Here is a 22,514-nt window from a genome sequence, read left to right as displayed (position 1 = left end):
GATTCTACCAAAAATAGTCTGTGTCATTTGGAGTAGTACGATTTTCTGTGAAATTGAATTGTGGGCTTTTATTAGTAAAAGTTAAAAATATATAACTGTATAAAATATTGGTTTAATTTTTTTAAAATTAATTATTAAACTAACTAAATTTTATTCTAATTTGCCAAGATCCACATGTACATTGGAAAATAAGAACAGTCACACTGTTAGAAATAGAAATAATTAAATAAAAGTTAATTCACCACAAAACAAGCACAATAAATAAAGCCTCAGAAGCTTCAGATGATCGGTATTATTGTTTTTAACCTGGACTTTTTGTCTTTTCTTTAAGATTCTATTTTAAAAACTGGCATGGCACCACAGAAGGAGAGTCTCCAGTTTGGAGACACTGCCTCAATAAACTCAGAGGACAGAGCCCACAGAAAACACCAGAGGGAACACCGCTGCTTGATGTCGGTTCCCTTGAATACCTTTATTTCCAGGTATGTACTGAGAAGGTTTAGCTTTTACACAAGTCATCATTTTTAACTTATCTAGTTTGATCCTTTCTGTTCTCGTGTCTAGTTTGAATCTCTTCCCGTTTTTGTTGTTATTGTTGGTGTTCCTATACGAATGGTGTCAGATTTAATTCTAACACTGGTTATGTTTATTTTTGCACAGTGCCAGCATGATTTTCAGACAGGCAAGGCTCCCCTGAGGGCAGCCCAGTCAGAAGCCGAGCAACATGAGATAGAAAACGAATGTTTGGGCATGGCTGTGCTTGCTATTACTCACTATGCCAAGAACTTTGATATACCCTTTTCAGCAGCTTCCCGTGAGATGAGGTAATATCTGATACTCAACGTACAAGCATATAAAATTTGTTCTTTCTTTATACCTCACTTTTCCTAAGACAGTTGACATTTATTTGCCATGTTTTCTAAGTTAAAACAGGAGATTTGCACAGTTAAGTTAAAATATTCTTTTTGTCTTAATCCCACCAGTTACAAGCGTTTCATCCCGGAGTCACTGAACTCTAACATTAAGCAGCGGAACATCCTGACCCGCATCCGCATCAGCAACGTGTTCAAGAAATTCCTCGCTGAATTCAACACCCAAACAGTTGGGGAGAGCAACATCACCTGCTATGATCTGAAGATCAAATACCTGGCCACGATGGAGGGGCTGACCAGCAGAATGGGCAGCGAGCTCTTTGAACCCGTCTCCCTGGCTATAACACAAGAAAAGGAGCTCTCCACTGGAGGTTACTATGGTAAGAATTCATGTAATACAAGTACATTTTATCAGCAAAGGAAATCCAAGAAAGCACAGTTGCTACCTGGCTTCCACTTGTACTTAAAGAGTACAGACTTATCGTTTTCACTCTGGAGGAATGCACTCAATATTTTTTCTTACAAACAAAAATCTTTTATCATGGGGCGTTTTATACTGCCTGCTGTGTGAATTTCTATTTGTTTAAGGGACATTTTAAAAAACTTTTCATTTTAGTATAATTTTTTTAAGAAGTACTCATAGTTTGTCATAGGAAATGTGGTAATGTACCTCTATTAAATTATATTTACCAGCTCTAGGACAATTAGAGGTATTTTAGTTTACAGTCTGATAATTTGTCATGTTTCATAGAGGTTAAGCGACAAATTAACCTTTATTTGTCTGTTAATTTGTAAATTAAAGGGACAAAACTAGATTAATAAATGCAAAAAATGCACCATGAAATTAGTAAATGTTTAAATCATTTTATTTAATAGACAATGTATAAAATGTGTCATCAAATAATTAAATGCAAACTAGTTTAGCCTCAGTGTGAGGATAAATTAGTGGCGTGAACCTATTTAATAAACATATTTAAATAAATTACCTAATTTATTTATTTAATGTATGGTACATTTAATTAATAATTTAATTATGTATTTGTTTATTGAATTTTGTCTTTAAGCAGGAATCACAATCAATAGAAATGGGGTGTGATATAAAATCTTAAGAAGGCAATATATGACAACACTTTTATTACATGTAATTAATGAGCTCTTTTATGCATAGTTTATTAATATAGTTATATAGGTTGAATGCTGTATGATTACTGGTTCAAAATGGTTCCAGTTTATCACTGGAATGCAAATGGCATTGCAGAGGTACTAATTGCCAAAGTAGCACATTGATACAGACCTGGTTTGCTTGTATGTTTTCCTGCCAATGATGTTCAGACAAGTTTGAACTTTGTTGACACACATTGAGTGAATCTGGGCTGCAAAATGAAACTGAAAGTAAATTCATTACACGTTTGCTTTGGAAATCATGTAGTGACAATACAAATTCAGTTGAATATTTGAAGTACTGAATGGTTTGAATGGTCAAATTATCTCTTTTCTTATGAACCCAGCCTGACTTTCTTTATTTACAAAACCTTTGTACCTGAAGAGAAATAAAACATTAGCAAAAACATATGGTTTTATAAATGATTGGCCATAGTTTGGCCAAACATTTACACATTTAAACATTTTGTTCCCAGGGTACTGTAACCAGAGCCAGTTGCAGACGAAATGTCAGAATCAGAACTTGGAGCCAAGCAGTGACATGCAAGTTCTTGTCACTGGCACCACCGGCATTTCCTGGAGGCAAAAACCAGCAGCTGTGAGTAAACACAAACAAAATGTCAAGGATTTCTTGGTTTATGAGTGGACGTGTCTTAACCATAGGGCTGCAATGATTGAAATATTTTGTAATTTCAATCATATTATTTTGAAATAATATGATTGAATTTAAGTGCTTTCATCACTTCAAATGCTGCAAGTGTAACCCAGACATGTAGTGGTATATCACATAAAATCCCAGGGCAGCACCAGTGGAGGCTGAGGGTCATGATGCCCAGAGGTCACCAACCCTTCTTCTAGCTAAATCAGTAGCTACAGAAGTTAGACATGGCCCCTTTGTTTTAGAGATAGGAATTTTTAATGCTTCAGCATGCCAAGACATTCTGAACATTACTCTGGGGTTATGTTGCTTCCTGTTCAACCATGACTATGCACTATAGCCATGTTTGACTATAGTACCAGTTTGTTTTTATTGTGGGAAAAGGAAAAGACTTCAGGATTCTGACCTCAGCCTGATCTGACACCGCTTGGATAAATTAGATTGAAGATTGCAAGTGAGGCCTTTTTCTAAATAATCGGTGTTTGTCGTCACAAATCCAAACTTTTGGCAATATAGTGTATCTTATTAATTTAAGAGTAGAGGTTTATTGATATCAGTTCGATTAGTTCTTCAAAATCAATGGTATCGAAATCGCAGTAGCAAGTGAGTGAAATAAAAGAATGTACTGCATTTTGTTAGCATTAACAAAATGCAGTACATTATAATGCCTTATGCTGACATTATAAAGGTTGACTTTAGCATATTTACTCTTTTTTTCCCCCCCCTTCTGATTGTATATTAGGTGAATCTTATATTTCAATGTTCTAGTTAATCTTGAGTGGACAAAATTTTACTGCTTTGGATTCTTAGCTTTGTGCTTTCAAACCTAAGAAACAGAAGGAATGTTTCTCTGCATCAACCCCAGTCGGCATAGTCTATAATAGTGTTTCCCAACCCTGGTCCTCATGGCACACTGCCCTCCATGTTTTGGTTGTTTTTCTGCTTCATAACACGGTTTTATTGAGAGGTGATTAACAACATTCTACTGCACTGCAATCATTTGAATTAGGCGTGTTAAAACTGGGAATCATCTAAAACATGCAGGGCAGGGTGCCTAGAGGATCGAGGATTGGGAAAACCTGGTTTGTAATATAGATTTTTAAGCCATTTGCATGTTAATAGACTTCAATTTAGAAAATGGCATATTTAAACTCATAAAATACAATGGGTTAGATCAGAACACTTCTATTAAACAAAAAGCTAAGGATTTAGTTGATACTTTCCCTTAATTGGACAAACAGGCCAGCTGTAACCATTATATTGGTGTCATTGACCAAAGTTGTTGATTTGCAGAATGTTATTACCGAATATCAAGCTATTTTTAAGCCATGTTGAATTTATGAAACAGGTGCCAGTGATGCCCAAAGACAAAAGCAAGTCGAAGAAGAGTAAGCAGGATGAAAAACAGAAGAACAACAGGAATAAGGAGACGGGTGATGGCTGGGTGCTGTTCTGTGATTTCCATATGATCACACACACAGTCATCAAAGAGACAACAGTCACAATCATGAGACAAGACAACAAGAAGATGGTGAGACAGACGCACAAACACATCTGTGAAGTATTGTTTACTATCCGTAAACAGGGTTTTATGTACTTGCGTCTAATGTCCAACAAGTTTCCTAAAGTTAATTTAATTCAGTTATTAAATTCTTGAAAATTAAAACTTGTATAGATTCATCATTACAGATATATTTAAACTTTTTGTTTATGTTTGTAGCTCACAGCTAATACAAAACCCCAAAACCAGTTTCCAAGAAATTAGAATAAGTCTTTTTCCAAAGGAGGGAGAGGACTGAACTGTTGCTTCCCCGTTTCCCAATCTTAAGTTAATGGAGATCCAGTTTGAAAATTTCACAGCCAGTGATTGTTTGAGGAGCCTTTTCATCTGGTCGTGTTGTTCCACTGAGATTGATCACACTTTATGTATCTGTATTGTTTCCCTGGCCGTAGCGGTACAAACAGTTGGTGTCCTGGGTGGGTGGGATCAGCGGCATTACAATCGACCTGCCAGTGTATATTAGATCCAGGTTGAGTAGCTGACTCCTCACGATTCATTGGGGAGTTTTCACCACTCAGGCCAAATTCTTTTTTTCCTCGACTATGCAGTTGTCGTACCACATAGTCATGCTGAGGCAGAAGATGCTCTCAATCATGGCTCTGTAGAAGTTCTTTAGCAACTGAACAGGGAGTCCAGTGGTTTTCAATTTGCTGAGGAAGACGAGTCTTTGTTGGGCCTTCCTCTTCAGAAAAGAGGTGTTCAGGGACCAGGTCAGGTCACTGAAAATTAAAATTAAGATTTCATTACCTGTAGGCAATAATTGGTAAATTATTAGAAATAAATTTTGTAAATGTGTGTATAGAAATTGTATTAAATTGGGGTTGTAATCCACTCCTTATCTGTGTTTACCCTGCAAATGTGCACAAAACTTTTTTGATATTCTGCTAATGTTGAAAAAACAACATTGCAGATTTATGAAATACTCAAATTTCGTTATGCTGAAAAACCACCTCATTCTACCTCAAGAACTTTTCATTGAAATAGGTTTTTCTATCCAGCAAATTTATTTTTATAATTCCAATTTGAGCAATTTTTATGTTGAATGGAAATGCAGCAAATAACTACAGTCTCCTCCCACCACATCCATAAAAGCCCCATGCTTGACTAATGTGAAAGATGAGTCCAAGCAATTATTGGTTAAGGATAGTTTAAAGCTTGCATCCTGTGACTCACTGTAAGTGATGACTAACAGTGACGTCAGAATTTCTCCTAAAATGACTCTGGTCTGAATAACATTTAACCTCCATGAAAACAACATCTAAGGAGTGCATGATGGATATTGTCTTTACTTCCGATAAAATACCAATTCATTCTTTTCCCCTCCAGGAACTCCAACTGCTGTCAAGGGCTGAAGCCCTGTCCTTTGTGGCCCTTGTTGATGGGTATTTCAGGTTAATTGTGGATGCCCACCATTACCTGTGCAAGGAGGTGGCACCTGCCCTGGTGGTGCAGAACACAGAGACTGGTTGCCATGGACCCATCTGGTTTGTATTATGTTTGTTAATTAGCGCATACTATCCACACCTTTATGGAATACGATGTATGTACATCTTTGTACTTAATGCTTGTGTTTTCCTGTACAGGGAGAGATAAAGCACTGTAACATTAAGTCACTCTAAGTGAAGAAAATACCCACAATGTAGCAGATAAAATTTTGATTCCTTTTTTTTTTTTTGCAAAGACTTACTTTGGTCAGTTTTTACTGTACTAATAAACTGCACTTGAAAGAAATGTTTTTACTTTACTCGCTTAATTCTACAAAACCACTTTAGACTGCTTTCAGTGAATACGACTAAGTCTGTTTTTCTCTTCCTCCAGTACTGAATATGCTGTCCAAAAGCTGCGACAGGAGGGTAATGAGGAAGGAACCTACATACTGCGCTGGAGCTGTACTGAGTACAACTTCATCATCATCACTGTGGTCTGTCATGAGGTAGTGTAAACCCACCATGACATTTAGACGTATTTCTCTGACTCTGTCCTTGATTTATTTTTTTTTTATGGTGTATGAAAAGTTTTTAGAATAATATGCAGGGTTGTCACAATACTACATTTTTAAACTTGATACAGATACTAAGAAAAATATTCCATACCATTTTCAGTGCAGAGCAAATTTTTTTGAAGGCACAGGGTTTCTTCTACCTACAGCTGGGGATTCACTGTGTGAATTTTCCACTAATGCAGAAGTTTTTGGGATTGGGTGGAGTTTGGCTCAGTCGTGTCGCAAAGTGTAGCTTATGAGAACCTCTTGAGCTCCCAATCAGCATTGTACAGTAGCACAAAAATTCATGGAAAACTTAATAAAAAGGAATTGCCTTTTAATATCTTTACAAAAATAAAAACAGGAGGTTTATTTTTTAATTAGATATACTTTCTCATCTAATTGTTTTCACATTTTTTCTTTCCTTTGCATTTTATGCATTTTGGGCTCATCTTTCTCAGTTTTTCCTCATAAGGGTTAAATTATTAATACATTTTCATCTAGTTTATTTTTCTCTGTGTTTCAATCTGTGTAGTTTTGTTTGATCCTAATTTACTCTGTCCCATTTCTATCCAGAGTGACCACTTCAATATCCAGTATAAGAACTTCCAGATTGAGGTGGACTCTGATGGCTACCGCCTGTATGGAACGGACACATCGCGGCCCAGCTTGAAGGAGCTGCTGGATCACCTGGAGCGCCAGTGTCTCCACACCGACAACTTGCAGTTCCAGCTCAGGCGCTGCTGCCCTCCACAGCCAAGGGGTAAACAAAAAAAGATAAATTCACTTTAATGGCCGAGCAAAGATAGACGGTACAAAATACAAAGTTACTGATCTCATAACAAACCATGAAATGTAAAGCAAAGTTAAAGCAATTTCAATTATAGCTTAACCTCCTCATCAAGTGCATTAATTGTCTTAATTTCAGAACTTCAGTGATGTCATTAAAGTTCAAATGAAGCACTTCTGAAGTTTAGAGTCAACCCCGATGATATATTTTTAATCCGATGGATTAAATTACATTTGTGGAGCATTGACTGAAACAGAAAAGTCCGTTTGGCTGCGTAGTCAGAACCAGGAGACTTCTTTTGTAATTTCATAGTGGTTTACATCTGGATTTACCACGTTTGACTAGAGTGGGACAATAAATCAATAACAATATATTTTGCACTGGACACGTAATCAGTATCAATAAATGATCCATCTAATAGAATATTCAATATATAGAATACAACCCCTGGCAAAAAGTATGGAATCACCAGTCATGGATGAGCACTCATTCAGACATTTCATGCTGTAAAACAAACTCAGATCAAAAACATGATACAATATTAAGGTCGTTCCAAAGTGCAACGTGTTGGCCGTCAGGAACACTCAAAGAAATGAAGAGAAAACATTGTGGAAGTCAGTGAATGATACTTTTATTGACCAAACACAGGGAAATAAATATGGAATCACTCAATTCTGAGGAAAAAAGTATGGAATCATGAAAAACGCATAAACAAAAGACCATTCAAAATACATCACTAGTATTTAGTTGCACCACCTTTGGCTTTTATAACAGCTTTCAGTCTGTGAGGCATGGACTTGATGAGTGACAAACAGTATTCTGCATCAATTGGTGCCAACTCTCTTTGATAGCAGTTGCCAGATCAGCTTTGCTGGTTGGACCCTTCTTGTGGACCATTTTTTTCAATCTCCACCACAGGTTTTCAATTGGGTTGAGATCTGGACTATTTGCAGGCCATGACATCGACTGAATGTGTCTTTCTTCAAGGAATGCCTTCACTGTTTTTGCCCGATGGCACGATGCATTGTCATCTTGGGAAATTATTTTCATCATCACCAAACATCTGTTCAATTGAAGGGATGAGAAAACTGTCCAAAATGTCAATGTAAACTTGTGCATTGATAGAAGACTTAACCACAGTCATCTCCCCAGTGCCTTTGCCTGACATGCAGCCCCATATCATCAAGGACTGTGGAAATTGGTTGTTTTCTTCAGGCAGGCCTCTTCATAAATCTCACTGGAACGGCACCAAACAAAAGTTCCAGCATCATCACCTTGTCCAATGCAGATTCTTGACTCATCACTGAAGACAACTTTCATCCAGTCATCCACAGTCCATGATTGCCTCTCCTTAGCCCATTGGAGTCTCGTTCTTTTATGTTTAGGTGTCAATGCTGGTTTTCGTTTAGCTTTTCCTGTATTGAAATCCCATCTCCTTTAGGCGATTTCTTACGGTTCGGTCACATACATTGACTCCAACTTCCTCCCATTCATGCTTCATCTGTTTAGTTGTACTTTTTCGGTTTTCAAGACAAATGGCCTTAAGTTGTTTGTCTTGACGCTTTGATGTCTTTCTTGGTCTACCAGTACGCTTGGCTTTAACAACCATCCATGCTGAGCACAGCAAGGTGGGTGGCATCAACTAACTCACTCACTCTTTGGTTACCTAGCAACAACCTATTGAGTAGCATGCACAGCAGCAGTTTCAGGTTTCACCGCCATGCCTAAAAGCTGCTTAAAAGCAGAACAATGGCTCGTGAGGAAACCAGATAAAATACAAAAGTTCATGCCACCAATTTGGCATTATTTCAAGTATTTAAAAAAAAAAGACAAGTCAACTCTATATGGACTGATATCATAGCTTATATTGTGATACAAGCTATCCAACCTTATGTCAGACTTTTTCTGGTGCAGAATTCTAACGCATTTATCACATCAGTGACATAAGTCAGATGAAGTGCAACATAACCGTTTAGACTGCAGACGCTTTGTAAACAATCAGGTACGTGTTTGAATTAGTGCCATATATAGAAAGTAAAAGTGGCACTAATCATATTTTTTTTCTAGGTGAAATGGCCGAAATTTTGTCTTTGTCTCACCTCTCCGTAATACTTTTACCCAGAAGGCATTTAATTTGTCCACACAAAGTATTTCTGTAAGGGGAGCCTTTGCCACTGGCATCTGCAAGGAAAATAACATGCATTAAAAAAAAGTTACAATTAGCAATATTTATTATTGAATATAGGTACATTTTAGTCTTTTAAACCATTGTCTTTAGATATTTTTTGCAACCTATTTAACACTTCCTTCCCTAAAAAGAGGCAGAATAGCTGCAGCAGAGTAACATTCATCTTTGCTCTGTGGTTACATGTATAGCATACTGCACAACTCGAACATGTCAACCTCGCATATGTGTAGCGCTATGATTTCTATCGACGTAAGCCAGAATGTGGACCTGCTCTTAAGGCGTAGGTGTGCTTGAGTTGGGGTAAGGGAAACGGTGTTGGCAGTGTCTGTGAAATGGTGTCAGGGAGGAAGAGAGTTGTAAAATGTGGGTTTCCGTAACCAAACTAGCACTCTTTTGTTCACACAAGGAAAGAAAGAGAGCCATGTCTGTATAAGTGTGCCGAGGTGTTTGTTCGGGTAGGTGTGGCATTGATTATTATCACAATGCTTGTCATTGTGCTGATACATTAGCTACAGTGGAAGATAAAGGGTTGTCTGGGTTCATTTATAATGTTACACAATGGGCTCACTTGAATCATAGTCCACTGATACAGTATGCCCACATCCTGAAAGTATTCTTTGCTTTTACTTGTGTTGAAGTATCGTAAACATAAAATGAAAAAAATTAACTATTCTCTTGTCTAAAGCACATATGTGTATGTTTTAAGTAATGCCAGTTCTCAATAGAAGATTATTGAGTGAGCGCAGCAGAGTGTGTCTTATTATTTGGTGGTGGATCTGGGTGCGTGTTGTTTTTTGAGTTTGCATGAAACCCAGATTGCATGTCACAGACTTCTTTAACAAGTTGCTAAAGGAGTGCAGACGCCCCCTCTACCTCCCCACACACACACCCCTTACTTGAACCACATTTTGTTGGTTTTGTCACAACATTAGCAACCCACATTGCACACACACCGTCATATAGTACATAAACAAATACTCATTTTCACTGTCTGCTCACGTGTAGAAGTATACAGAAACTACATCAGGTTTGATGGCTGAACATTAATATCTGTTCTTGTCATAGTTTGTTTTGCCACATGTAAACAGAACTGCTGATTTTATTTACAGATTCATGTATTAGCTGCTGAGTCTTTATTTTATACCTAGATGTTTTGAAAGCTGCAGATAGTGTTGGCAGGTTTTATTCTTACTGCCTGAATGCAGCGCAGACATTTCAAACCAGTCCACAGGTTTGACAATACCTCCACCATGGTAACAAGACAGGAAGAAATGAAGGATTAACCAACACAGATCTACTGTACAGGCTTTCATTCAAATCGAAAACTTTGTCCAACAATGAGATCAACAGTTGTTTTCTAACAGAAATTGTTGGGTTTTTTTGTTACAGAAATTTCTAACCTTCTTGTGGTTACCAAGGAGAGAGCTTCCATCTGTCAGCCAACAAAGCATGAGAGGGAGCTCTGCATCTTCCACCGCATTCCCAAGGAGGACATTGAGCAGGTACACTTTCTGTTTGTCTCCTATTATTGCAGAGTGATGCTAATACATTAGCATGTTGCTTCCTGTGTTCATCATCTACAGTGCCTTACAAATATAGGTATCTTATTTGTAAAAACATTTAGCAAACCATTTATTCTTTTTCTTCTGCTTCATAATTATGAAATATTTGTGTTGGTATACCATGTAAAATTCCAGTTAATATGTTGAAGTTTTTGCATCCAGTTGTAAATATACTTAAATATAACACAATAGCACCAAAAATTCAGATTTTAATTAATAACTCATAACTTTATAATACAACTTAAAATTCTCACTTTTGAATTAATAACACAAAACATTATCTTGCATGCTAGGATAGAAAAAAATAGCAAGATACTTTGGATGCAGTTTCTTTCTGACCTCTGAACTGTCTGTATTCCATGTTGTGTTAACCAGGAGGAGCACCTTGGCGTTGGTACAAAAACCAACATATACCTGGGCACTCTGAGGGTCAAGAATGAGGAAGATGAAGATGCAGGTTACACATCTTTCCAGGAGGTTAAGGTCGTCCTGAAGGTGCTTGGTTCTGGACACAGGGACATTTCTCTGGTGAGACGCACTTTCATACCTATTAGCTTGTTGGAACACATTTTAAAACGGGATAATATCTGTTGTTCTTATGATTAAAAGCTGTGAGATGTTTCAAATTATTATTACTTAAAGTTTACAGCCTGCTGCATTGTTGTTGAAACATATTTGTCTCTCTGATGACAGGCCTTCTTTGAAACAGCCAACATGATGCGCCAAGTGTCTCACAAACACATCGTGCTGCTCTATGGCGTGTGTGTCCGTCATCAGGAGAGTAAGTGCTGTTCAACTGCTTGATTGAGTTTAAGATTTTTATGATGCAGAGGTTTAACCTCATGACGCGTCTCTTTCTGTCAAAAGATATCATGGTGGAAGAATATGCCCAGCTAGGACCGCTAGATGTGTTTATCAGGAGACAACAGAGTCCACTGAGCACCAGGTGGAAATTCCAGGTGGCCAAACAGCTGGCCTCCGCTCTTAGCTACCTGGTAAGCAGAAAACTTTTTTTTTTTCCCCTTTATTGGTATTTAAATGCATGCTATGATGCTGCGTTTACCCCACATGTGATTTCAGTGTGCAGAAAAACAATAATGGAAAAAGAAAAGAAACAAGTCACTTTCTGCTGAGTGGGGTGATCTTGAAGCTAAACAAGGACAACTTATGTAACGATTTGATATATTGTTTCGCAGTCTAAGCTAAAAATTTTAATTAAAGATGTCAGAAAAAGACCCCAGATCTTAACAAATCTGTGGCGTTTATTCTGAATTTAAGAGAAACTGGCTTTTTTTTAGAGCAGACGCTTCGAGTTTTAGCAACGACATCTTGGCGACATTTTGTTTCTGCTCTGCCTAATAAATGTTTTTTTGTCATTGTGTGTATTTTAGGAAGACAAAAAGCTGGTCCATGGCTTTGTTTGTGCCAAGAACATTCTGCTTGCCAGAGATGGACTGGATGAAGAGGAGGGAGAGCCCTTCATCAAGCTCAGCGACCCAGGAATACCAATAACGGTGCTCTCCAGGGAGGGTGAGCACGAAGCACAGGCGACCTCATTTTCACTTTTGTTACAATGCAAATCACAAAGTTGCAAAATAGCTGCCATGAAACTGTTTGCATCAACTTCCTCTTTGTCAGCTGTAAATGAAAGCAGAACTGAAAAAAGCAAAAAGGCTGTAATGAAGTTAGCATGAACTAGGGTGAAATTCATTATTGAATACTAACTGAGAAGTCTAAGAGCCTGAGATACTGAAACTAAATTCTAATTCTTTATTAACACAGGCTGGTTTTAATCTTTCCACGCAACACAAGAAAACAAAGCACAGTCGAAGGTTTTTGTGAATATAAAGATTCACATTTGTCTCTTAATCATTCCATATCATTGAGCAGATTTCAACCAGAGACTGTAACTTGTTTTGTTTTAATCTGTGCAAAGTCAAACTAAGATGGATGCGTCTCAAATTGCACAATTCCCCTCATGTAGCAGCTTCATGTTTCTGTTCGTCTATCAGAGCTGGAAGTTGTTTGATGGCGGCTGCTGCAGCTACTCAGATGGATCTGACTAAACCACAGGACAAACTGGAAACGTCTCAGTGTAGACGCACCCGTGGGAATACCCCTCCCCCAGTGCTGTTCTCAGAAATCTTTGCCATTTCTTCCATTTCTCTCTATCGCTTTGCTGATCAGCTGGTCTTCCCGTTCCACATCGATGTCCTTGTCCATAGATTTAATTGAAATCGATGCATAATGTGCTCAGAGACTCTTTGGGAGCACTCTTCCCTACTTCCCACTAATCTGATTGCTTTCTTCTGGCTCTTAAGATGTTTTCTTCTCTTTCACTGGTTTTCCATCTTTCTCTCTCTTTTCCCATCCTCTCATTTAAGTTATGAATTTGTGGAGCTAAAAAGACGGCTGTGGATGTCAGATTAGTGGAGCGTTTTTCCAGTAACGCTGAAATTTATCAGCCAAACGATGCCAATTCAACAGTTTAAGCTAGCTTCCCACACAGCATTTCCTCCTCGCATTAAGAGAAAGTATTGCTTCAAGTACGTCAGACCATGACAGGAGCCCGCATGAGCACTGAACTTTTGTTTGTGTTAAGAGCTGTCCTATTAATTCACCTTTTGTTACAAAACCAATCTTAATAATACACATTCCTTATTTTTACACTGAATCAGTTTTAAGGAAGTTGTAAATTGCATATTACTGTCTAGACATGCTTTACAGTGGCTGTGAAAACACTTGTTGGGTTGCCTGAACTGAATGATATACTGATGTACAGAAGTAATCTTATAAACACTAGAAGAGATTTTGTAGTTTCTTTTTTTAAGGATTTTTCAGCTCTAGTGGACTTTATTTCACAGTAAACTGACAGGAAAGTTGGTTGTAAGAGAGGGGGAAGAAATGTGACAAAGGTCATCAGGCCCAGACCTGAACCCATGACGGCCATGTCAAGGACTGAGGCCTCCGCATTTGTGTCACGTCCTCTATACCCCGCACCCTTTTTAAAAAAATGTTTTATATGATTAGCTCTAAGCTGCATGTAAAAGCAGGTTGTTAGTTTTCTCAATTATTAATGTAGCATCTAGAGTTGTCCTGGTATTATTTCTTCAGATGCTAAGCAGAGGAGCCCTTATACTCTAATCTATCTTATTACAATCCATCCTAGGTATATGTGGATCAACATTATCACAGTATCATCTGAAATTGATTTATTGATTCAACTCAGTTTCAAAAGGTAAATTCTTAATTATATACATTTGTTCCACACAAAGTGATACTGCTAATACAGACCCAGAATTCACTTTCTGATGGCAAACTGCAAAGTATGTCCAGTATGCAGTTAGTACTTGGTCAGAGCTGCTGTTGCATGAAAAACTGCATTAATGCAGTTTTTCTTGAACATGACTGTTCTTTTTGACAAGGCATTTTGTGGCTAGTCACTGTCTGTCTGGTCAGCAGTCTTCATAGCATTATTTCTGTCCATTTGTTCATATTGCTCTTATGTAATACTTATTTCTTTCTATAGTTTAATGTGAATGCCAGTAAAGCAAGCAGAAACAAACATTGTGATGATCCTAAAAGCATTGCTCCAACAGGATTTTGGCTTTGTGTGTGTGTAGAATGTGTGCATCGCATCCCATGGATTGCTCCTGAATGTGTGAAGAACCCATCAGAATTGAATGTGGCGGCTGATAAGTGGGGGTTCGGTACCACCCTGTGGGAGATCTGTTACGATGGAGAGGTTCCTCTCAAAGAGAAGAAGTTGACTGAGGTAAATGAACACAAAAACGGCTCACAATCAGAATCCTACTTAATTTTTTCTGTGTTCTTACAGAGAAACTGATCAGTTTTCCCCTTTCTTTCCTTACATAATTTATGGTGAGCAGAAGGAGAGGTTTTATGAAGCTGAATTCCAGTTGGCCATCCCAGACTACAAGGAGCTTGCTGAACTCATGACCCGCTGCATGAACTATGACCCCAAGAAGAGACCCTTCTTCAGGGCTATTGTCAGAGACTTGGATGTACTAGAAGAAAAAAGTATGTCTGATAAGAAATTTGGTTTCACTTAAACTATATTTTTTGTGTTTGCATATGAACTCAAACCCTTTTGTTTTTGCATTTTAACATCAGGTCAGGTTTTATTATCTGTTATGTAAGATTAGAAAAGGTTTAATAAAACTAAGCTGTGGAGACCAAACCAACATTCAGGCTGTATTTTTAACCTATGAAATCCGACCTGGATGTTATGCGCGGTTTGTCTCTCACGTAGCAGCAGTAGCCTCAGATATAGAGAGAGTTGTTTACTCGCTCAGATGTTCATGAGGAAGTTCACTGGGTACATTACCAGTTATCTGCCCCTCCTTGGGCCCCACAGAAACACACTTCAGTCCATTCTTCCACCTAGTGGCCATTTTTGCATGCTGCAGTCTGTCTTAGTAACCAAACAACATAAAACAATTATTTCTCCATTTAAACATATTAAAATCCCTGCAGAATCATTTTATTCTAACATAAATATAGATTTTTTTTTCTTTTAGACATTCAGCATAACAACTTGTTTATATAATTTGCTTTAAGTATCATAGTAGCCAATTACAGGGAAACTAGTGCAAGCAAACAGTTACATAACCACAAAAAATTCTAGTGAAAAACATGACAGTCGACCACAATAGACTTCCTATTACGCAACTATGCAACTATGCATATGTGGAACGAACGCATTTCATACAGATGGATATGAGTTGCTGTTGCTTAGCAGCAAGAAGGTCTTGGATTCAAATCCCAGTCTGGGTCCTTTTTGTTTGCTCTCCTGTGTTTGTGTTTGTGTTTCCGGGTACTCTGGTTTCCTCCCGCAGTCCAAAAATATGATTGATAAAATAGCTTCTCTCTAATTAGTCCTCAGGTGTGTAGAAATGGGCTTCCTCAGGACACAATAAGGAATTGTGATTTATTTATATTTTCTTGATCGCTACCTTCCACACAGTAACTGGGTTTATTTATTTTGTTCAAATGTACTGATATATATTGATGCTCTAATGGAACCACCAGTGGAGAAAATGGTAAAAGTAAGAATCCCCACAATATTAACTTGTTCAACCATCAGAATTTAATGTTGTTGTGATAAATCCGATCTAAATGATACAAGAAATTATTTATTAATAGCTTTAAAAAAAAATGTCAGTAATTAAATTCACTAAGAGGTATTATTGACTAATTATACACAGATTTATGTTTTCTAGTCTTTATTTCTGTTAACTGTGACTTTTTGCTTTCAGCTAATGAAAACAGAAAAAAGAAACACTTCCTGAAGAAATAAGGGCTTAACGAAAAGCGTGTTTAATGCCTGCTTAAAGTTAAATTTTAATCAAAGATATTTTTCCTTTCCTCAGGTCCATTCATCAAACCATGTCCAATACAGCCGGTGGACCCGACTGTATTTGAAACCAGATTCCTGAGGAAGATCAGAGAACTTGGAGAGGTAAACAAAAGCTTTATGTTTAATCAATTGTTGTCTTGATATTCTTGACAATTATGCAACAATTTATAAAGACTAACAGAACAGCTAATTATTTGTTTTATCTTATTTTCTGCTCACTAAAGTCAGAAAGCAGTGTATAATTAAATGTTTTACCTTAAAAAAAGGTTTAGAAAATATCAGAGGATTTATTTCTTAATGTTACTCATATTGAGTTGAAAGTTGTTCTCGTGCCTTTTTCTTAAAAAATAAAAATTGTTCATGCTCTCCACTCACAGGGTCACTTCGGTAAGGTGGAGTTGTGTCGCTACGACCCTCGGGGAGACCGAACGGGTGAAATGGTGGCGGTGAAGTCCCTGAAGCCCGAGAACGGCGAGGAGCAGAGCAACAACCTCCTGAAAGAGATTGAGATCCTAAAGGCACTTTATCATGAAAACATCGTCAAATACAAAGGCATCAGCCAGGAAGAAGGTGCTGCACAATGCAAATACAGACATGACACAAAACTGTGCAAAAAATATTTACATGTTTCTGCTAACATAAAAAAAGTCTTAATCCAGCAGTTTTGTCTTCATCTGGTTCAAATTCTGTAAAAAGAAAAACAAAAAAAACTCTCCTATTAAGTATTTTTTTTCTATTTGGTTATTAATTGGTTAATCAATCAAATAATGAACAGATCAACCCTACTCTGTGTTAAGTCAAGCAGAAAGGACTGAGCTTTTCTGTCCTTTGATACAAGTGATCAAACTTTCACTAAAGGAGTTTAGCATTTCAGGCAATAAAATGTTTTTCTTATTTAAAAAATATTAAATTGTTCATTTACATCTTTGATTGTATTTTTAATGCATAAAAATACAAGGCTTAAGTACCGTAGTTGAATGGAAAAAATCCGAAGAACATGCCAGCTTTTTATCCAATTAAATCTTCAGAATAAACAATAGAATAATTGATTACCAAAATAATCAGAAGTCGCACACCTACAGAGCATAATGTTGAAGTAAAGGGAAAGTCATTTCACCTGGATTTGTTTAGGTGTCTCACAATAAGAAGTGACAACCACATTTCAGATGTTTTTTTCTCTCTCATCTTTGATTAATTTTCCTACCACTGCACAATTATGTACTACTTTGTATTTAATTTTTAGGTGGAAAGACCATCAAGCTGATAATGGAGTATCTTCCGCTGGGCAGTTTGAAGGAGTATCTTCCCAGATACAAGAGCCAGACCAGCCTTGGCACCCTGCTAAGCTACTGTATCCAGATATGTCGGGTAACACAATCTTTATTCCTGGGACACTTTGTCATGTGAAATTATTCAGTCTCAAGTGGCCAAAGACTTAATTGTTTATGTTTTATATGTGTGTGTTTTTTTTTTTTTTTTGTTTGTTTTTTAGGGCATGGATTATTTGGGATCTCGGAACTACATCCACCGCGACCTGGCAGCCCGGAACGTGCTGGTGGAAAAAGAAGGCATGGTGAAGATCGGAGATTTTGGCCTCACAAAAAGCCTCAAGGAAAACAACGGTTATTACACGGTCAAAGACGAAAACGACAGCCCCGTCTTCTGGTTAGTTGAGAACAAAGATGACTAGCAAACATGTTGTTTTGTTTGTTTTTGTTGTTGTTGGTGGGGTTTTTTTTAATGACTTTACATATGAATAACAAACCTTTTTTAACCCATTTTCTGTGTTTCAGGTATGCTCCTGAGTGTCTGACTCAGTGCAAGTTTTACCTTGCTTCAGATGTGTGGTCCTTCGGAGTGACCATGTATGAAATCATCACCTACTGCGATTCCTCCAAAAGCCCAATGACGGTCAGTGTTCCCCGTTTCTGCTCAGATGATTCTACATTACAACATATGTACATTCATACTCAGTCAACTGTATTTGTCTGTGCGTTGCCCACATGGTTATTTGCCTGCGCCAGATGGCACAATTCTTCGGCCAATAAAAGCAGATGACATGTTTTACTAGAAGCGATCGAAGCAGCAGTTTGTGCCAACGGTGCAAGTCTAGTTTATTATGGAGATCCATCACCGACATCAAGCTTTTATCTGTGGCTGATGTTGAGAACCAAACTGAAGAACAGAGGAAACTTTATGGACAGTTATTTAATAAAATAGCTTTTCATAATTTCCCCTTTTTTACAACCTGGCGATGAAATGTTTGGACCATTTTTCTTATATTCAGATTGTTTCATCCAATTAGTCTCATTTTAAAATCTTAAAAAGTACAAACAGCTGGGCACAGCAGCAAATTTTGTCTTTATGGTACAGAACAAACATTTAAAAAGGCACAAATAATGAGAAAATGTAATAGCTTACTAAACTTTTTATATTGAAGAGTAATTGAAAACATGACCAATAACTCTGCGATTTGCTCTTGTCCTTAACTTCACAGTGCTTCCTAGATATGATCGGGAGAGCTCACGGCCAGATGACCATCGTCCGCTTGGTGAATGTTCTGCAGGATGGAGGAAGATTGGCTTGTCCTGAATCTTGCCCTGTCCGTGTAAGTAACTTCGTTTATGATTTTTCTTAACTTTCGTTAAAAATGTTTCCTTCACATTAGTGTGAGCAGACAGAACTCCAATCTGTCTGAGCCGGTTTCAGAACAAACATTTGCTTCCCCGTGTAAAGAGCCTGACTAAAAGCTTTCAAAGGCTGAATTGTGGTCTAGAGGTTTAGGGAAGTTCAAGTTAACAACATAAACAGGGGTGTCCAAACTTTTTGTCACGTGGGCCAAAATTTTTAAGTAAGCACTCACAGGCCGGGGAAAAAAATAATAAACTAAGCTGCAATACACTGAGTACAGCAGTCAGTTTTTTGTTGGAAGGGTTTAAAAGGGTTTTGTGGGTTTGCCTCATTAAAAGAAAGGGGTCAGCTGTAAATAATAATGTTTTATAGCCTACATTTTCTATTGTAAGATTTTAGACTGAAGATTCTCTCTACATTTTTTGGCTCTTACTTCTGCATACTTCAGCCGGAAAAAAAATACAAAACAAAAAAACTTTTGCTATATCTTTTGGTAATTTCAGCTTTTACAATTTTGTAAATATTTAAACTTTTATGCACATTCAGTTCTAATGAAATTCTTTAGATTTCCACAAAAATCAGCAACATCTTTGTGCTCTTTGACAGCTCACTACTTCTGCCTACTTCAACTTCATTCAACTTTCAAACAAGTCACAAGATGTTCAGCTACCTTCAAATGATTCAGCTTTTTGATATATTAAGGTTTTTCTAAAAAACAAAATAAAGTTGTATTCAGATTTTTCAGTTTTACAATGTAATCAAATGACAGAATAATTCATCTGATGCTTTTTAAAATTTGACTACTTGTTCACAAATACTCAATGTATTGTTCATACATATTACACTCTACAGTAGTAATTTATGCATCAAAACATAGCCACATGTCTAAGTGGGTGGCAGACTTGTATCCTGCATTGCAGTTGTGGGCTTGACTTTGGACACCGCCCTGCATTAAGACAAACTGTGAAAGTATTTCAAATCCTTTTTTATTTTCCAGGTGTATGAGCTGATGCGGAAGTGCTGGGAGCACACTCCGGAGCGGAGAATCACCTTCAAGCGTCTGATTGAGGAGCTGTCCATCCTGCAGCAGCACCACCAGCAGAACAGCCTGTAAACCTCCACAAGGTTCTATTGTGAAAGCAACATGGGACCAGGAGCAAGCTGCCAAATCGGACCATTAGCTGCACGTTCAGCTTCGCATCGCAGAGGGAATCCTCTGTCACAATCGCCCATAAACTTTCAGCGTCATTGGGGGATAAAAAACAAAAAAATATATATAGCCTAACCATACTTTTAGATCCTTTGCATTTGGAACTTATAATCCTGATATTTCCTGTTGTGACGAACATTTATGAAGAAATGAATCTTATATTCTACATAAAGTAGTTGATGTTTCTGGACCTGCTAGGATACTGCAGTGCTCTGAAGACGTGGCATCATGAAAGGAGGAACGGTTTGTGCTGGGTTATGGACTCCTTCTTTGAGAGAAAAATAGCACGATCCGAGTTGAGCATCATGGACTTTTATCGGTTTACATAGATTTGATGTGCAAATGCAGCTTCTAAGAGGTGGAATTAAATTAGAAACAGTAATCAAATAGCTGTATGACTTTCAGTCTAACAGAAAGATCAGTAGCACAATTTTAATTGGGGTAAATTAGTCTGAAGCCTTAGAAAATGTCCAACTTGATTGGAAAAACCATCATCCTGCATTGCATCAACTGTTTAACCTGCATTTGCACATAAACTGTGTTTTTGTTTGTATCTTTTTTATTGTGCAATTGCTCAGTGAGCCCAATATGCTGTAATGTTAGACATGGTTAAGGAAAAGTGTCTCTAAAACGGACACTGGGGGGCAGCAGCGCTTAACTTTCCATCTGTTTTGCAGCCTTACACGGAGCAAGTGGAGGCATGTCAGAACCCATATACTGTAAATGTTCTGCTGCACAAGAGTAACAGCTGCAAAGTTCACTGGGAGACGAGATTAGATGGGCAGGAGTTGCTCCAACCAAGCGACTTTGTTTTAAAATAATCCCACATTTTATGGTTGAACATGTTTATGCATTTAACTATTTTTTAAATTTTTTTTAATGTAGTTTCACAATACTCCACAAGTATAAAAAGTGTATTTATCCACATTAGTGGAATTGCTTGGAGCTGAAGGGACTTTTTCTGCTCTAAATGCCACCCATGGGTCCGTCGTCAAGCAGAGACGACATGGTCAAGTTCACACGATGCGCTTTAATCCACATTTTATTTAGGAATGTAAAAGGCAAATCCTTCTGCTCTAAGAAAAAAAACATATGTATAATTTTTCAAGAAAAAAAAAGACATAAACTCTTAATGAAAAAATAAAAGGTCTCAGTTTTCTTTAAGTTTAAAGCAGCATGTTCAAATGAAAATGGTTCTATATTGTACAGCAGTGTGATGTCATGGCAAATCTACTCTAGAAATATCTTAACAGTAAAACAATATTAATGTCAGTGTAATATAAAATTCCCCAAACTCTAGTTTGTTAGAAAACAAACTTGAAAAGCAAAAATGTTAGCGTGGACCAGTAAATAGCCAATTGAAAATTATTTACAACCATTAAATTGGTCAAAAAAACACCCAAGTGTATAAATATTGCAAACGTGATCAAGAAACTTCCATGTTCATTCACTGTTGCAAAGTGCAGCCTCTACTGATCAATCTGTAATGTGCAGATTCTCACACAAGTACACTGTGAAACCCAACAACAAGAACAGGAAGTCTGAATTTTAACCTAAACTCACAGAGCAATTCCACCTGCTTATACAGACAGAATTGTCATTACCTGCAGTTTTAGCAGTGGCAGCGGAGGAAGTGAATGAAGCCGTTCAGTCCATGTTGATCACGCTTTCATATATTGAATTAAAACAACCATGTTCTTCCGCTGGGCACTTCCATTTTCGCAGAACTGTTTACAGCACAGGGAATTTCCGGTAAGCTTCATAGTGTCGAATTGGTGCATTATATACGCCACAGCTAATCGTTAGCGATTGGGTAGAATTTTTGGGCGCGCTGCTGCCTCACAATCTATGCACATGGCATCACAGGTTTGAGGGCCAGCCTGTTGAGCTTTGCCAAATGTCTTCCCTTGTTTCATAACCCGCTGTTCTGTCAAATAAAGCCCCCAGAGCCAAGAAAATCTTTTGAAAGAAACAAATGAAATGTTCACAGTCCATGCCCTCAGGAAGCAATTGTTTCTCAATAGCTGTATGAAACGAAGATTTTCTGCTTAATTTAACTACTCCAAAAATCTATTTGTTGTGTCAGACCACCATCGCCTTATTTCAGAGAAAATCACCCACTAGCATGCTATTAGCTTCAGCTAATGTGTGTGTTGATCAGAATTACACTGACATACTCAAAATAGGAAGAAAACTTTAGAGAAAGTAATGCTGTCTATCAGTTTAGCATCTCTAATAATGTCTCTGTTGATACTGAGAATAATTCTCTCTGCAGGTAACAAGCGCACAGTTTGGTTCATATCCCCCAAGCATCAAGCAGACATGTGACAGCTCTACAGGTGCCTGCAAAGCGCAGTAGTCTAGCAGACACAACACACACTTCAGTGAGCGAGCAGACAGTGGAGGAATAATCCCTGCAGGCTGAGCGGCTGAAGGCAGCTGAAGTTGTTTTCCCCCAATTTTCTTTCAGTCCGTCTCCCCCATTTCCCCGTTGCCTGCCAGGAACTCATTTTTAGAGAG

General features: G+C 37.7%; 1 protein-coding gene across 1 annotated transcript in view; it reads left to right on the top strand.

The window, feature by feature from the left end:
• The window catches only part of jak1 (Janus kinase 1), a 32,921-nt gene extending 11,721 nt beyond the window's left edge, over window positions 1-21,200 (top strand). The window contains exons 4-25 of the mRNA XM_032571709.1: window positions 332-482; window positions 661-824; window positions 984-1,252; window positions 2,510-2,631; window positions 4,040-4,222; window positions 5,579-5,736; window positions 6,071-6,185; window positions 6,810-6,996; window positions 10,601-10,713; window positions 11,149-11,301; window positions 11,467-11,554; window positions 11,641-11,768; window positions 12,165-12,303; window positions 14,397-14,548; window positions 14,664-14,814; window positions 16,167-16,255; window positions 16,531-16,723; window positions 17,397-17,521; window positions 17,646-17,818; window positions 17,947-18,064; window positions 18,651-18,761; window positions 19,782-21,200. Of these exons, the coding sequence (XP_032427600.1) occupies window positions 332-482; window positions 661-824; window positions 984-1,252; window positions 2,510-2,631; window positions 4,040-4,222; window positions 5,579-5,736; window positions 6,071-6,185; window positions 6,810-6,996; window positions 10,601-10,713; window positions 11,149-11,301; window positions 11,467-11,554; window positions 11,641-11,768; window positions 12,165-12,303; window positions 14,397-14,548; window positions 14,664-14,814; window positions 16,167-16,255; window positions 16,531-16,723; window positions 17,397-17,521; window positions 17,646-17,818; window positions 17,947-18,064; window positions 18,651-18,761; window positions 19,782-19,898 (3,199 nt within the window). The 3' untranslated portion in view covers window positions 19,899-21,200. The remainder of the gene's footprint in view (window positions 1-331; window positions 483-660; window positions 825-983; window positions 1,253-2,509; window positions 2,632-4,039; window positions 4,223-5,578; window positions 5,737-6,070; window positions 6,186-6,809; window positions 6,997-10,600; window positions 10,714-11,148; window positions 11,302-11,466; window positions 11,555-11,640; window positions 11,769-12,164; window positions 12,304-14,396; window positions 14,549-14,663; window positions 14,815-16,166; window positions 16,256-16,530; window positions 16,724-17,396; window positions 17,522-17,645; window positions 17,819-17,946; window positions 18,065-18,650; window positions 18,762-19,781) is intronic.
• Window positions 21,201-22,514: the final 1,314 nt, after the last annotated feature.

Source organism: Xiphophorus hellerii, chromosome 9 (genome assembly GCF_003331165.1).
Source record: "Xiphophorus hellerii strain 12219 chromosome 9, Xiphophorus_hellerii-4.1, whole genome shotgun sequence".
NCBI lineage: Eukaryota > Metazoa > Chordata > Actinopteri > Cyprinodontiformes > Poeciliidae > Xiphophorus > Xiphophorus hellerii.
The sequence above is the reverse complement of the archived record's forward strand: the minus strand, read 5'-3'. Positions and strand labels throughout refer to the sequence as shown.